This window comes from Crassostrea angulata, chromosome 9, assembly GCF_025612915.1.
Source record: "Crassostrea angulata isolate pt1a10 chromosome 9, ASM2561291v2, whole genome shotgun sequence".
Taxonomy (NCBI): Eukaryota; Metazoa; Mollusca; class Bivalvia; order Ostreida; family Ostreidae; genus Magallana; species Magallana angulata.
Window position 1 is genome coordinate 10,916,920 of NC_069119.1, and position 18,631 is coordinate 10,935,550.

General features: G+C 32.1%; 1 protein-coding gene across 1 annotated transcript in view; it reads left to right on the forward strand.

Annotated features, from left to right (window-relative positions):
• The window catches only part of LOC128163345 (uncharacterized), a 114,583-nt gene that overhangs the window by 91,023 nt on the left and 4,929 nt on the right, over positions 1 to 18,631 (forward strand). The window contains exon 8 of the mRNA XM_052826917.1: positions 9,289 to 9,489. Coding sequence (XP_052682877.1) covers positions 9,289 to 9,489 — 201 coding nt within the window. The remainder of the gene's footprint in view (positions 1 to 9,288; positions 9,490 to 18,631) is intronic.

The window sequence follows — 18,631 nt, forward strand, 5'->3', positions numbered from 1 at the left end:
AGTATATATTTGCAACATATCAACATTTCAACTCAAACTCTAATTAAACTTGATCAGTCACAATAAACAGGAAAATGAACATATTATTTTTTTCTTTCATCATAAACTGTAAGTCTACCGACACATGGAGAGTAGATGGGTTTTTTTTTTGGTTGTTTATGTATCCGAATTTATGTCTGCTTTAAACACTCTAACCACCTACATGTTTATGAACCGTCGGAAACAAAATATTATTTTTAATATTACTATGAGTATTCGTCTGTTTAATCATTTGTTGGTGTTTCTGAAATGTTTATGTGCGTTTTCACCAAAATTTGTTTCTAAGAAATAAATATTCGGTTGGTCTCAATAAATTCCAAACAACCCACATATTTGACCAATCTAAAACAAAACTTTCAGTACAGTTAAAGCAGTTTTAATGACTTTTTATGATTTTAAAACGACTTCAATAGATCAAGTCCTAGTTGCAATAAATTTTTAACATAATCATTGGTTGATATTGAGAGTCATCGCCTAATGACAGCTTTGTCAACTCGAATTGATAGCATTAAGATAAGATTAAAAATCAAATCAAAAGCGAACTTTTCTTCCAACAGACTTAATTGTTATTTGTTTAAAATCAGCAATTTATCTGAATTGGCAAAGCAACGTTTCACAAAAAGACCCCTCTCCCCTAAGAAAAGAAACAAGAAAATACTTACACCTTAATTTTTTGCAAATGTGTTGAAAACTTTACAATAAAAAATATCATTTTCAGCAAAATGTAAATTTGTCTAATATTTATATTTGTTACATTTTTTGTTTGATATTTATCAAACAAATATTATTATTTTTTATTTTAAATATATTTTCTAGTTGCATATAATATTACGCTTTTAATTACATGATTGGAATCTGGAATTATGTCGACTTGTCAAATTTTTATGTTCACTTGTCAAAAAATAATCATATTGACAAGAAACTCAATAGTGTGTTGTCAAAGTGTTTTCGTGCACTGTCATTTAATTGTCATCATAATTTCTGAAAAGTCGACATTGATATCTAGCAAGTTTACATAATTATCTGACAAGTTGTGGCAGATTTATGCCCCCATATAAAAGAATGATTTGTTTTTAAAAGAAGAATTGAATTTTCTAACATAAAAAACTTTCAAAATTCTAAAATGGCGGCTAGTTTGAAGAATATTATAAGAATACATTAATTTTACGTTGACTTGTAAGATAATGATGTAGACTTGTCAGGTGTTATGTCGACTTGACAAATAATTATGTCCACAGGTCAGATAGTTATGTCAACTTGTCAAATAATGATGTAAACTTAAAAGACGATTATGTCGACTTTTGTCAATTGAATGACACAAATTGGGCTAGAAACGTATAAGTGTTGAATTTTTCAACACGTCAGTAAATGACAAGTCAACATAAAGATCGCACAAGCTAATATAATTATTTGACAAGTCAAAGTCAAGATCTTACAAGTCGACACTAATTTTTATTTCACAAGTTGTGGCAGAACTATGCCAACATACTTTAAACTCTCTATACGTTTATGTTAGTATTGTGAAGACTGATCACATTTCGTTTATGGTTTATATGGTTTACGATACTTCATATCAGCAGGTACCTTTATAATAAACATGTACAAATCTTACTGTCGTCTTACATTATTAATGTGTTATAGGTATTAAAAAAGCTATTAAAGCTATTAAAAATGTCTTTTCATTTTTTTTCAGATGATTTTCCCGATGGCGACAACTTAAGTGATATCAACAGAAGAGCGGAAGAATTGATACGGGATAAAATAAATATCGAAATTGTCCAATGGTGTTATGAGCAAAACATTGAAAGAAAATCAAATCAGCTTTATGAAAAATTCATCAATGATTGTAAAATAATAAGAAGAACATTCAGTGAAATAGACCAAATTGTCCAAGGCAATAACGCTCCCATTAAAAATAAGAATATCCCACAAAGGGAAGAAACATCTTCAGATTTCGACTGCCCGCAATTAGGATCGGATGTGTCCGATCGGTATCAATCCTTCGTGTTTAACCCATTAAGGATTGTTTACTATATAATGAAAACCGTACTTATGATACCTGGTGTGGTAAGGAAAGTAGTAGAACAGATGAAAGAATCAGAAAAAATAGAACAATATCGTAAAAACAAGCAATCGTATATTTTGGAGATGGCCGAAGAGCAAATAAAAACATATAGTACAAATGTGGTTTTTCAGTTTCTCTGTTCAGGATATCTACAAGGTTTAAAAGCAAGCTTTGAAAAGGTTTGTGAAGAAATCATTCCGAAACAAATCCAAGCTGACCAAGAATTAATAGAAAAACTCTTGAAAGAAACCAGAGATTCGGAGACATTAAAACAGGAATATGCACCGATAGAAAAAAGGTGTAAAAATATTATTGGACACCTACTCTATGCCAACATCAAATATTTCTCAGCTTGTCCGCCTCATGTATTAGAAGAAATACGTATACTTGGACGAGGGTCATTTGCTTCTGTGCATTTATGTGTTGTCGATATTTGTGGCACAAGGTCGGAATGTGCAGTCAAAAAAATGTTATCACCAATAGAATCGAATTCGTATCTACAGTTATCAGAGGCTACACACCTGAGGTCAGTATGGTGTTGATAAAGTTCTTTGCTATTGTCATTTTTTGAAAATCAATTCAAACAGGGTTTTTAGGTGGCCCTGTCCTATTGTAATTATGACCGATTTTTTTTTCCAAATCGAACCTGCAGTTTTAATTTTAAATTTTAAAAGAAAAAGCTTGCGATTCTTTATTTTATTAAGTAAAAGAGAAGGATGCTAAAAAATAAATTAAAATACGATGAATAAAATTTAATACAATTTATCTCATACCTGTGTTGTATATTACCCGTGTGATAGATCTTTGCTATACCAAACGGGTGACGCTTTATCAAATACTTCCGGTCCGAACTATTTTTGACACAGCCCCTCGCTTCAACGCTTCAGTGACCTATTTTCGAAGATTTGCAAATACTTTCAACATAACTATATCTACTACAAAAGGAAAACACATAACTGCGTAGAATAGGCGTCTGAACCCAGACTATGGGGGGGGGGGGGGGCGCTTAGCCACAACCCCCCCCCCCCCACACACACACACACACGTACACACACACTTTTTTGCAAAGTTAAACATTACCGTAACCAAAAGACCTTTTTTCTTGTTTGTCAAGATTTTTGATAAGTTTAGCCCCCTTCGCACTTTCAATTTGCTTTATATAGTTTATAAAACTGCAAATTACAGAAACTATCAAGGAGTTCATCCTGACGACGCGATGAAAACAGAGCGTACTGGTTGTGTTTTAATTATATACAAGAACTTACCGAAAAAGTGTTTCAGAAGACTTTGATACCACCACAATAAGCATCCTTATTTACTATTACCAATCTCGAATCATTTGGCTGGTGTTTGTGTTATAAAACATCAACAACTGTTCCTCGTTCGAGTCAATTCAAACTAACGAGCGTTCGCAACTTTGTGTATGTCAACAAACTGGTTATTCAAGTCTTCTGATCAGTATTTCCATTAAGGTCGTCAATCCATAAGTATTATGTTTCATAACTAATAAATTGCAAATTTTTTTATTAAAACCCTAGTGTTATTTTAAGGAATTTATTAAATAATAAAGTTTCACCTTTGATATCTTTTTAAAAAATGTATTTTAATAAATTGATCATATATTGAAGTTTAACATTGAAGTCTATGGGAAAAATGCATTTTTACGTATAATTCTTTAGTACAAGTAATTTTCTCAATTTATCTTGGTAAAAAGTTGCGAAAGCTTTATCCTTCTTCGAATATGCTAAAATAATTCATAGTTTACCATACATATTTTCAAAAAATGATTTTTTAAATTTTCCTTAAGGGCAGACAACTCAGACAAAAAGCTTTAAGTACAAAAAGTTCATTTAATTGACTACATACATACACCCAAGTTGGTTTATGTCAGCTTATAATAGCTTTGAAATATGTATTTGATGTAGTATAGACCAATCAAAATTGTTAAATTCGCCTTAATTATGGATGGGCTACCTTAAATCAAATAAATAAGCTCTAAGAAAAATTATTTAGAGCTAAAAATATATTTCAATGTTTATTTCAGTGAAACTTTACATTAAAACAGTTAGAGTTATCTCAGAAATGACGTACTAAATTGTATTGCGCAAGGTCACAATAACCGCATAACACAACGTTGCATCATCGTTTGTAATCTTTAAAAAAACATCAATTCGGGTCATATAAGGGACTGTCTCAAAAGCTTCATAATATAAATCAAATTGTATGAGATAAATAGAACATCTATAGTTGTGTGGTATTATATTTGCTTTATCCAACTCGTTGAAATGGTTATATTCGCTCGGCAAGCCTCGCGAATGTGTTTATATATATATATATATATATATATATATATATATATATATATATATATATATATATATATATATATATATATACACACACACACACACACACACACACACACACACACAATTTCAACTCGTTGGATAAAAAAGATATAAAATTACACAATTTAGATATCCTTTTTGTATAACGTGAGATATGATGTCCGTAAACTATAATACTTTAACCAAGTTTGCGGTGACTAATTAGCATCATGGCGGAGAGTGTTTATGCCGTTTATTTAGCTACAAATGAATTAAAATCCAAATTTCACCATTCTAAAGCAAAAACCCTCACAGTCAGTGGGTGCATAGGGAGAGTACCCAGGCCACGTGCGGTGAGGCCTGATTAATCCAGCATGCCTGGCCAGCGCTGTTGATTTCAAAGCAAGTTGGGAAGTCAGTGTGCATTTACAATAGCTCATAAGAGAATTGCGCGTGAAAAAAAAGTTTAAATTAAGCATTTGAAATAATGAGCATGTTGTCTTTCAAAAGTGGATTACCGTATTACAAGATGTACTGGTATATTATTTTTAAAATGAGCTTCAATGAGACATAACAGCTATTTTTCCGCCTCTTGGGTATTTCCCTTTTTAAACACAGTTATATAAAAGAATAGAAGTCGTGCATGTACTGAAAGATTGAATCTTTTTTCTGCAATAATAAACTCGCGGTTGCGTGATAAAGATTTTTCCTAAATTCATATCTTTTAAATTTTGTTTACACCCCATGTAGAATTATTAGAAATTCGTTATCTTTTCATCCCCTTGCAGAAAGGTACGCTGAATTGATTACAATCGATGCGGTAAGCTGTTGATCAAAAGGCTGAGCTAGCAATATGTAACTGTTTGGACCGTCTGAAATTAATAATTTAACGGTAAATTAAGAGTTTTAAAAATTTACAAAGCATTATTTTAAAATTTATGTACGTTATGGGAAAACTGCCATGTTAAAAGTGTTGAATTTATTGGATGGGTGTAAATACAAAATTAACAACATGACAACGGTTGTCATGTTGTAAATTTTTATTTACAGCAACCCAGTAAATTAAAAATTTACAATATGACAAAACTGTCATTTCACGGTATTTGCGCAAAATGAACTGTTGCGTCTCTCTGATATTAATATTCATCTCTATAATTTGGGAAACGCTTAGAAATGTATTTGATCCTTCTCTAAAATCGAATCATAAATTCTGCAAAAGATTAAAAAATGACAACTTTGCGAGATTGAGATCATGTATGTATAACCTAACATTAGGGGTTTTCAAGCAGGAACGATTTTTTCATTTGAAAAAAAAGTTCGCTGTTCAAGAATTTTCATTTAGTTTTATTGTGAATCATCTATTATAATCGTAACTAACAAGATATTTTTTTGTTTTGTAAAATATTTATTTTTGCATATTCCATAAAAGAGCACTATGTAAGAAAACCTGACCAAACCTTCTACATATTGTATATCTTAAAATGAAGGGGAAAACATATTTTTGGGCGTGATTTTTAATTAACTCTCCTATGCAGTTACTTTGCATAGCAAACCGGAAGTGAAACTCTGTTTTGATCTAACCACAAATCATCGCCGCTGACAAGACTTAGTTCTCCAAAATAATCGATAAATTCGATGTTATGTTTTCTGTAACATTGTTTTTCAAGGAAACTTATTTATGAATACTTTGCAAATAGTCAGATTTAAATGGTACGAACAAATAAGATAATTTTTGTAGTCTTATGTGTTACTACGCCAGAGTTCAATATAGTCTCCTTCAACCAGACGCTCGGCTGTCTTCGTATATCTCCGACAAGCAGAGAGTATCTCTGGTTAGTCGGAGATTAACGGAGACAACGAGCGTCTGGTTAAACGAGACTACAATGAGTTATATATTGCTTGAATCCATACATTTTTCCAGAAATATTTCCATGACTGATGCATAGTTTGATGGCATTAATTCAGTCTTTAAATATTGCACAACATAATTTTTGTGGTGTTTTCCCGGATCGCGGAGTTCATAAAATTGTCGGAGGCGACTTTATGAATTATAACAGAAAATATATTTAAAGACCAAAACAAGTTTCAAAACTCAATTTGTCCGTAGACGATTATTGTAAAGTGTTATTTCCCCCGCTTGCGCAGGCTAACATCTAGTCAATATTTGATTTAATCAGACATTTTGCCTGCATGTTCAGCATATCATGTGGAGGAAAATAAACAGTAATGGTGTGGTAAATTTTAACCCAAAAAAAGATTTTTTAATTTCCTCCAGTTGGAGTTTTTTCTCCAGTATGCATTTTAACTATTAGCAGAGAAATAATATGACTTCGAAAAAATTATGTTAAGAGCATTTTCTGCAGTAAAGATAATGAAACAAGATTCTAAAAAATTCCACATTATTTTTTAGTTTTCTTATTATAGACTGTCCCAAGATATCTTGGATTCACATTTTGCTTAATTGATTGATATTTATAAATACCTCAGGGTTCAAACGATGTTCATTCAAAAGTATAAACAAATTCCAAGACTTCTCAGTCGAAACAATGCTAAAAAATGTGATGTCTACGGAGATTTTGTATTGCAGCAAGCCCGGGTGATAACGTTGAAAAATTGCGCGATGTATTCCGAGTGTATTCCGAATGGAGTAAAGATGTAAACATTCCCCATTAAAAAAAAATCTCCGTAAGGAATCTGTTTTCGTTTCTGTGAATTTTTCTGAGTGACAGTTGATAATGTATCAATGAAATTATCTTGGAAATTATCCCTTTTAACTATAAATTACAAGTGCACTTCTTTCACAGGTATGTGTATTTTTTTTTTAAATCGTCCAAATGTGCTGCATAAATATCTTGGGACAGACTATAATAACTTGTTTTAAAAACAAAACAAGACTATAGTACATACAATGCGCATGCATTTTCATGAACTACTGTGCTGCGCGTTGAAGAAATGGGGATTGAATATATAACGCTTGTTGCAAAATTCAAGGCAGCAACTGTTGAACTCTTTTCTACTAGACAGACATCTTTTTGTTCATAGCCGCTTACAAAATTTGGTCGCTCTCTGACGTTTTGCCGACATTAAAAGCATATGAGAGAGAGAGAGAGAGAGAGAGAGAGAGAGAGAGAGAGAGATCTTCAGTCTTTACCACACAATATGCATAAAGACACAACAAAAGGGCCCGGCTTTCAGTACTTCAGTACTTTGATTTTCTTACAGTAACTAAATTTTAAAAAAAATGACACAAAATAATTGAGCCGTTGTTTGGTATATTATCTTTTCTGTATTATATCTCTGGTGTCGTCATCAAGTTATTAAAATATGATTAATAGGGTATCATAAGAAACCGATGTATATATTGTCAGTTTTATCTGTTTTAAATGATGCAGGATTAATAAAAATCTACTGGTACTCTACCAGTTATCGGCTATAATTTTACGTTTTCTTTTCGTGTTTCCTTATATCTTCATATATATTTGAATAAAACTTGACATTCTTTAAATGTTGAACTCCTTATTTATCCATCACTTAGATTATATTATCATTTAGAACCCAAAACATATTGTTTTTGTGCTTTTTAGCACGCTCCATAGAGTATTTACGGTTTACTGTACCAGTTATCGGCTTCGTGATAATAACTAAGTGAAATCCCTGTACATGTTGATTTTATATTCTGCAAATTGTAAAATGAAATTATGTCCCTTGCGGGGTCAGCCCGGTCGTAGGGGTTATTATACATAAAACAATTCATATAATTATTCGTTTATCATCACACAGTAATGCACAAAATCGTATGCTATTCTATATATTATTGTACAATCAGGCGTTTAACTGCGCCATGAATCTCTCAGAATTTAGTGAATTTCTTTTGGTTTATAAATGTTATATGTGTTGATAATTATATGTTTAATCAAATAGGGATATATAATAAGCGTACCACAGAGATCATATTCTATTTTTAACTTATTACGTCACTTCCCCCACAACGATGTAAATCAGCGGTAAACAATGATCGTTAAAGCTCATTTTTTAAAAACTATTCAAGAAAGTTTTCAAGCAAACTAACTTTTCTTTGTTCGAAACAGGGGATTACACATTAAAAAAATCTCGAATAGTCGTGTGCTAAAAACCCGATAGCCGATAACTGGTACAGTACCAGTATAATCATCCATTTTTTGTGCAAAAGTTTAACTCTATCTCACTTCTAATTTTCCATTTCTTTCAAATTAAAACAAAAATAAGTCAACCGTTACTGTCGTTTTAAAACGGCTTATCTTATTATAAACAGGAAACTTCAACACCCGAATATAGTGCAATGCTACGGGGTTTCTATCGAAACAAAAGCTGACCAGAAAGAATACCTGAATATATTTATGGAAAATTGTGATTGTTCCCTCGCTGTAGTTTTGCTGTGCAAAGAACATCCAATGGATATGTGTAATTGTAATGAACATCGCAAGAAATCATGTGGAATGTTTAGAGAAGAAGACACAATTCACCAGGCATACAGAGATGCAGTAACATTTTTTATGAAAACAATAGAGGATATAATTAATGGATTGGATTTTTTACATTACCATGGTCTCGTGCACAGAGACCTAAACCTCTCAAATATTTTGGTCAGTATCTTTGTTTAGGCATTTAAAAAACAAAGTTAACGTGATATTTATAAAACAGTATATAAAGTAAATTGTTTTGTAAATATATCAACGTTACTTTCTGTTTAACGTTGATAGATATCGACATTTTTTTGTTGTTTTACAAGGCAAACATATATTAATCCAATTGTGTTGGATATTGCACATGGATTTGTTATTACTATGGTTTTTTGTGGGTTTTTTTTTTGAATTAAAGATCAAGGGAGATACAGCAAAAATATCTGACGTTGGAACATTAAAGCCAAAAAGCCAAATTCGTGGAACCATAATTGGAACTCCATCGTATTGTGCACCGGAAGCGGCAGCTGGTCAGATTTATGGTTTACCAGCTGATATTTTCAGCCTTGCTATCGTTATGTGGGAAATGTGGTATGGCCAAAAAGTGCGGATTAACGTGGTAATTTTTTTTTATCACGATCTTAATATGATATCCAGTTTTAAATTACTTTATTTGTACTATTAACACAAAAAAGGTTCTAAATATAACAAATCATGTTAAATCAAGGTGTACATCAGTTCATTACGGTTACAACTTTCTATGTATACAGACATTTGTGTATCAAGATAAAATTAAAAATGACTAGGAATTTTATTATGAGGAACAATACAATGTTACAGTAATGTTTTATCAGTTCTTTCATTGCTCATTTTAAAGTGGCCAGTATGTACTGTTAAACGCATTTTAAAGAAGAGACACAATAGCTTTTTAGGGTAAATCTCAAGTCTGAGAAAATGTTAATGTCGTGTCTCTTGTTGTCCTTTAAATACCTCAAAAATCCACAGACCAGAAAATAAACCGACTTTGGTGGATATTCACTTCCGTCCTTTATACGAGCGTCACATACAAAGCGCGTCAATGAATACCTCATCGTATTCAACAAAATTTGTAGAAAATAGCTCGTTTGATGAGTAAAAATTGATATTATATTGTGGAATAAACATAAATGTCTCGAAGTATAAGCTATATTTGGGCTCGGGTCGAAAACGTTAAGAGGGTTCAGCAAGCCTAGCCCTATGTCACGTTTGCTTAACCCGCCTAAATACCGCTTAATTCATACATTTCAAGACAGACGCCATGTATTTTATATTAATGAGCCTTAATGTGTGATGTTATATATTTATTTATTACTTAAACCTGTCTAAATATTTTGATAATACTATAAAAATCACCGTTTCCGTCTTTGTCAAATAAAAAATAGCCATTATCTGACAAATCTGGGAAATTGGGCATACAAAAAACAACTTTGATAAGACCCCTGGAACAAACCAGGGGGTAAAAGGTTTTTTATTTGACCATTTGATGCCTTTTAGCAATAACTTTAATATGTAGGACAGAAAAAGAAATCCCTAGGGCAGAAGTTTTAAAAAAATGTAAACAAAATTGATACATTTCAAGCAAAATCCCATAGGGTCCTATGTTAAACAACCGGTGTGGTAAATTTCTTATTTTTTTTTATCTTAAAATAATTTAATTCTCGTTGAAACATGCTTTCTGATTGGTTGAAAAATTTATTTTATATCTATAAAGAATGTTGCCTACGTCATAGTAAGACTAACGTCAAAAACGTATCAATCCGCCTGATGTTACGTTTGAATTTTGTACAATTTTACCTCATTTTAAAAGTCAAATGACTGTTTTTATCTACAATGAAAAGTATAAAGATTAAATTATAAGCAATGAATTCAATATTTATTAGTTTTGACGATATAAAATGGTTTGAAACAGTTTACGCTAAACTAATAATTATATCAGTAGAAATTCATGTAAAAAATGTCATTCAAAAATCTAGGGCAGAACAAATTAGACCTGGCCTCGTTAACTGCATCACTGGTTACATGTATCTAGATACCACAGCGTTTACAAAAGTTGCTTATACATACATGTACTATTCTTTGTCAACACATCAACTATTTTCGGCCACAATCGCCTCTCTTTGCATGGTGATGCCCAGTTGCATATTCAAGCGATCTCACATGAAAACAGTTTTAACGAATCTTCAGCAAATTGAATAATATCACAAGCTATCGCATGTACATGTATTTTCCTTTCGTTTTAAATTCAGCCGGTTCAGATTTTAATTCAGTATTTGTGATTAATCCATTAAATTCAGCTTAATAGCTCTGCATCTGCTGAAGGCGCAATTTTGTTATTGATGTTGTTTTATTTTCATACGCGCCACTTCATTTAAATTATTTACATTTTTGATCAATGACACTTCACAATCAGGCACGTAGCATCGTTTTTGAAAGTGTGTGGGGGGGGGGGGGGGGCAGACCCATCCAAAAAATCTTCACAAGGAAAAAAAAAATAAAAAAATAAATAAATAGGAAATTCAAAGTTTCCAAAAATCCACAAAATCCTAATCCGGGGGGGGGGGGGGGGGGGGTTTAATCTAAACTATACTTCCCAAAAAACATTCTTCCCTACCAAAATTTTTTTCCCTCCAAATCATGAAATTCCTAATCCGTGGGGGGGGGGGGGGGAATCACTTCAATTTGACTCCTCATTTCCTTATCTTCATATCAATTTTTTCCTTACTTCCATAAAAGTGGGGGGGGGGGGGGGGCAACTCCATTATAATTCATTTTTTTATATGTAAATTTTGAATGATTCATTCGTTCAATTATGTTTTTATTTGAAAATGATTTGCTAATGCAATCTACGAATAAGATTCCAACACTAAACATCTGTGTTTACTTGACATATGAATATTTTCTAATACGAGCATGTTGTTATATTTATTAAAATGCAGAACTTCAACGCAACTTTAGTCCCTCCTGTACAAATACAAAAAATGATAAAGGATTGCTGGGTTGCAGAAGCAGACAGTAGGCCAACCGCTAGACAGCTGAAAATCAGACTGAAGGAAATTGGAGTTGCTTTATCTTCTGAATGAGTTCCATAATATGTGTTACGGTGCTACCGTTGTGAAGAGCACAGCTAACAAGAATTACACATACCTTGCATTATTGTCATGTTATTTAGTTATCAATTATTAAAAAAATGAGAGAGAGAGAATTATAAGATTTCTAAGTTAAAAATATTCTTACAAAAACTTAGATTTGCTTCCACCTGAAACGTCCTTTACTTTTGGGAAGAATAACCCGACTGTCAAAACGTAATTTGTGTTTGATTTGGTCAAAACTGTTAACGATAAATAGAGTATTATTTTTTGGGTTCCTCGTTGTTATCTGAATTTTATATTTTTCTTCCTGGTTCATATATTTTTTTTAATTTGTTTATTTTTGCCTTCCAATTACATACCTTGTATCCTTGCCCCTGTTCTCTGATTGTAGGTTTGTAATTTCTCATTTTTTCTTTTTAATGGTTTGACAATATGCAATATCTGTATAGATTTGTCAACTGTTTATTTGTTTTTCATTGTTCTTTTCTATTTAGTTCAAAATGACCTACTTTTTTTTCTTCCCCATTTATATTTACTGATCATGCATACAAAATTAGCTTAAAATTTGATCGATATGACAGTTAAGTACCGCTCTTGCTAGTATATATTTAATCTTTTTATCAAAACCAAAAATTAAAAACATCATCTGAGGCAAGTATCGCAGTCTATACTTAAATTGCTAGTACAAGCTTTACAGATGGTTGATCCATCTCTAGTTTATCGCGGGAAATATAGCGTGAGAGCACTGTGTTTGTTGTCTTTGTTTACGTATCTCGACTCAATACGAATTATGAAAGCATGTAACATGTACTCAGAACGTGTCTTCAAACCTCAAGACACCGTAAATTACGAGTTTAATGTAGGCCATTTTTGGCATAGCACCACGGGTGAAAACATTAGAGAGCATTATGGGACGTAGAAAAAAACAAAAGTTTGATGAATCTATAGGTTTAGCTCGTTATTTTTTCCGCGCACACTAGTTCTTAGAGCTCGCTTCGCCCGCTACTATATATGAATAATTTCTTAATGTTTCTGGATGTTACATGCTTCAATATCAAATATGTTATAAGAGAGAGAGAGAGAGAGAGAGAGAGAGAGAGAGAGAGTAATAGTTGGATCGTTTTACTCGTTGTTTACGGTATAGTGAAACGCCTCTTTTGCATAAGAATGTTTCTATAGTATCCAACTTAAGGTGTAACGCGCGAGTACCCATTATTGCGGGAAAATACATAATTTTTCTCATACGTTGTATATTTTTTCTAACAATTGATGACATTTAAGTCTATTAAGTCGAAATCAGTTCAGTTTTTCAACTTTCCTCAGAGAATTTTACGAGTATGGAGCTACCTTAACTTGCTACAAACCATTCCTATTGGATGGAAAATCTTAATTGTTAAAATAAAGGGCGTAATTCTTTTTTTAAAGGGGGAAGATAATTACAATGTATAAACAGTGAAACTATGATGTGTCTTTAGAAACATTCTTCTGAAGAACCACTGCACCAGAAATGAAAATATTTACGCAATAGCTTGTATATATTATTAAGTTTCGGAGATACTAAAATCGTGATTTCCGGACCAATACTTAGGCCCCAGGAGGTTTTTAAAGATTAACATATAAATTTTTAGTAAACAGTCTTAAATTTTTCTTCTCAAGAACTACAATTCTTCAATTAGTGGGAATACTATACACTGTCAAGCCTCCTCAAATGGTGTAAATTATAGACTGCTAAAACCATGACCTCAGGACAGCACTGTGATCCATGGAAAGGTGTAAAGTTTAAATAGAAATATAAAGGGAAAACGTTTAAAAATCTTTTTCTCAAGAACTACAGTTCTACAATTTGTGAAATTAAATACTTTGCAAGCATCCTCAAATAGAGCTGATTATGTATGAGAATCCTCATGGTTAACCTTTTATCATCATCAAGGCCACAGTGATCTTTTTTTACTTTTTTATAATTATGTATAGTTCAATTTACAATTTTGTTATCTTCAATATGCTGATGCATCTTAGATCTTAGGATATCTTAAATTTCTTACACATGATGTCCAAAAGGTAGGCTTCTTTTTATGTGTTGTTTAATATATTGTCAAATCTTGTAATATAAGAGGAATTTTAATACTTTTTTAAAAAGTGACATATTTAAACATTTTGAAATGGAAATTTACAAGAACTATATTGTTCAGGTGAGCGATGTTGCCCATGTGCCTTGTAACAAAAGTGTAACGATTTTCTTAGTTTTCCATTATATGATCGAGTGACTTTTAAAATATGTGATTTTTTGCATTTGGATTCTTTGAATAAGATAATAACTGTAATTGTTCTCAAAGGGGCGGGTTTTTTTTTTCTTGACTGGCATATCGCATGCAGAAGCGGTATGTTGGTAATCGCATTTTATGAATATTTAGCAGCTCCGCCTACATTATGTCATTGCTCAGCGCGAAAAAGTTCAACGTTCATCCACGTTTTTCTACGGCCAAACAATTACCTTGCCCCTTCGCTTCCCTAATTCATAGATGACGAAGAATTACATCCAAATGGTTTTCTAAAGTCCAACTAATAAGCCTTAGGGGCCAAAAATAAATACATAAGAAGGCAAAACATCCGTTAAACTATCAAAACCCCTATTCAAACAAAAATGTCAAATCACATGTAACCTTTCTCCTCAGCACGCTTTTAATTTAGATAATCCTATCGACATCGTTAACCCACTGGAACTCGACGACGATGCATGCTTAGCACAATCCACGTCCATGTGTTCACACAAAGAATATGGTCCTTTATTTCATCGAACATGCTAATACATTCTGTAATATGGTCAAACAAGCTTTCAGGAATAGTTGTATTTAGAGGAAATGAAAAATGAAAAAAAAAATCAAGGGCTCAAATTTGCAACTATTGTATTTAATGATTTCTTAAACCATTTAGACACAGTTTTTGTAATTTAAACCAACTCTAGTTTATTTTCGAAGTTTCAAGAAAATCAACCATCTGGTTCTTTTTAGGGACCATTCCAAAACAAATGTACGTTTACATTAGGATTATGTAGGAAACTGTCATTTTCCACACTTCGAAGCAGATTAAAAAATACTTCAAAAATTGTCTGTCTCAAATTATCATATATGATAAGTAACTCAGTTTCCTACCTTATATGTAAAAGATTACTTAATTCTAGCGTCTGGTTTGAAGTGGATGCCATTTCGAAGTATTAAAATGCACCAAAGTTTGACATATTTTTGGAGCATAACGAATGAAGATTGATATAATGGATTGATTAAAAAAAAGTGTCATCAAGGATAGCATCATTTAGTGTATTAAATTTCAACGGTGTAGACTTTATACTATTTCTTTCATGTTTTTTATCATAACGTCATAAAGGCGCACTGGCAACGCTCCTCCACCTCGCAACGAAAAAAAAAATCGGTTAAAAAATAAAAATTGCTTAAAAAATCTAAATATGTTTATCTGTATTTTATTTATTGTGTTCAATGATATATATAATATAGAAAAAAATTATGAGAAGTATAAACTGCTGTATTATACAAGAATGCAAAAATAAATGCGCAAAGAAAAACTAAAGTCGACCTCCTTCAAAGCAAATAAAAGGAATGGTAGAGGTGTTGAAACAAAAGTTTAAAAAAATTGAAAAAAATCGTTTTTCCCGTTATAGTTCTCTACCTGATTAAAATTTGTTATAAGATGTATTTTAAAAGTTGTGACGTTTCATTAAGAATAAAGAACAAGAGGTCCAATGGGCCACATCGCTCACCTGAGCAACACTGGCTTTATGAGGACATTCAAAGGATATGGTGTCATGTGGCCCCTCGGTAGATTAACCAAAAATAAATATCCGAATGTTCACTTATTTTTACATATTCTTAATCTTTGACATATTTACCTTTATGTAATACCATTTTTACCGAAAAAAGATCATATGCAATATTTATGCAACGATTTAAATACATGAGAGCATAAAGGTACATTTACTACCTCCACTACTTCCTAGTTATTGTATTTTAAAAAACCCTTATGTGAAAGAAGATAAGTGTACCTCAATGCACCAGAATGAATGCGCTCAATTCCTCAAATTAAAAACTTTGAAAACTTTAATTGGGCTTCTCCATTATAAACGATTGTCATTTACCAGGTATGAATTCATTTCATATGACGTTTCATATCCTTACTCACTTGATTGAAGAATAAACTTAACTGAAAAATGTTTTCACATTTGTTAAAAAGCTATAATTCAAATTACTGTATTGGCAGGCACGTCGCTCTACTGTACCAAGGCCCATCCATTATTTTCATCTTTATTAAAAAACAACAAGTGTACAAACAAAGATGATTTTCCGTTGCAATATTTTTTTAAGAACACCGATAATGCTTTTATGCTCATAATGATAATGTGTCCGGAAGAGAGATCGTACCGAATTACACGCACCGACATAATTTGACCGCCCATGGTGGCCCGACCCTTCCCCCTGAATTCATGATTTGAAAAAAAAATAGAATGAATCAACACTACATTGAGGATGCGTCCACACAAGTTACAGCTTTTCTGGCCAATTGGTTTTTGAGAGGAACATTTTTAAAGATTTTTTGCTATGTATTCATATGTAAAATTCGACCCACCCACTGTGGCCGCACCCTACCCCCGCGATCATGGTTTGAACAAATTTGAATCTACACTACCTGAGGATGCTTCCAAACAAGTTACAGCTTTTCTGGCCTACTGGTTTTTGTTGAGAAGATTGTTCTCTATGCACTAATCTTTGACCCGTTCGTGCACGGGCTGACATTGCATAACGGATATTTATGAAATAGATACATCCACAGGGGCCAAGCCCGTTTTAACATTAATTTCAATGTAACCATTTATTATTAATGCCTCACATATACCCGTAATGTAACAAAAAATTGCAGAATCGCCCCGTTACGATTTTGGAGAAAATTAATGAAGAAGCATTGAAAATAACAGTCAAATGAAATAAATCATAATAAACCATTTTGAGACTGACTGTAAATACCTTTCATCTAAAAATTTAATCCATATAATGTAAAAATTCTACACTTTTTCAACAACGTTAACGTATTTTCTTTGCTACAGAGACAATACACGGAACGCATTCTATCGTAAAACCGGGTCCGTAGGACATAAATATATTTTTTCATTTTAACGATAAAACAATATATACAGTATATCTTCACTCTCCTAGGAGATACACGAAGACAAAAGTAAGTACTAAGTAAATATGTATATTTGTTATTCTATAATTTCTCTCATAAGGAATCATAAAATTATATATGAAAAGAATATATAGTAATTCAATTGCCAATGAAAATTTACGCGTATTTGTACTATCGTTTCTGAGTTTATTAATGCAAATATGTTTTTGTAAAAGCATAAACTAAAGATCCCGTTAGCGTGAATGTATTGCGCACGCGCTAGATTGTGAAATCCAAAAAATCCAGATGATTTCCGGAATTTTTTGAGGAATTTACTGATTATTAAATAGCGAAGCTTGATTGAGAAAAAATAAAAACAAATTGGTAATCTTCAAGTACCAATGATGTTTAAAATATATACAAAAGGCAATACTCTTCTGGTTTATCGGTATTAAAGCTTAAAAATTCGAGTCTATTATTTTAATATAGTAGTATAGATTTCTATGTAAAAATGCAAAAAAAATTGACCCCCCCCCCCCCCCCCATTGTGGCCCCACCTTCCATACACTGCCTGAAGATGCTTCCACACAAGTTAAAGCTTTTCTGGCTAACTGGTTTTTGAGAATAAAGATATTTCTCTGTATATTTGACCTCAGGTGAGCTAACAATTATTTATGGCTCTACTACATGCACACACACTTAGTATTTCCATCAGCAAAATTAATCTCCGTTTAGACTGAATAGACTAGAGAAAATACTGACAACTAGCCTAAAACACATTGCAGTAATCAACTTACGCAAAGACCATACCGTATTACCATTAGAATTTGTATTTTAGTTGTTAAAGTATCGTTAGGTACCTAATGTATCTTATTTTCTGCAACTAACAGTCAGCTGTCTTATTTACTGATGTCTATATTTGATTAATACGTAAAAAATACAAAATACAGGCGATAGTTCCCCTAAGTTACAAACCATTATTCATAAAAACGAAACGAAAATCCAAACAAGCTAAAACCACCGTCAAAGGTGAAAATTTCAACGCATTGGAATATTTAATCTCAATTTACTTCACGAATCGGCATTAATGTATATTGCATGTTTCAAATATTCCTTTCGCATGGAAACTGTTCCATAACAACCAAATTCATCTTTGTCAGATTGACCCATTTTTCATACGTTCAAAATGGCCGCTTCAAAGAGGTTTTTGAGATATGGAGTTAGAGGCTTCAAAATTTGGTCGTCAATAACTTGTGAAAGAATAATAATTTCTAATAAATTATTGAAGCAAAGTTTTCAAAGTATGTAGAAAATATCAACAAACTGCTTTTTTCTCGTAATAATTAAGCACTGATGGATACCTCTGATTTATATGCACGCTTAAATTCACAAAAATCAGCATACAGTTTAAAACATTGAGGATTTTTAAATGCAATAAATAATCTAAATCCGGAAAAATCGAAC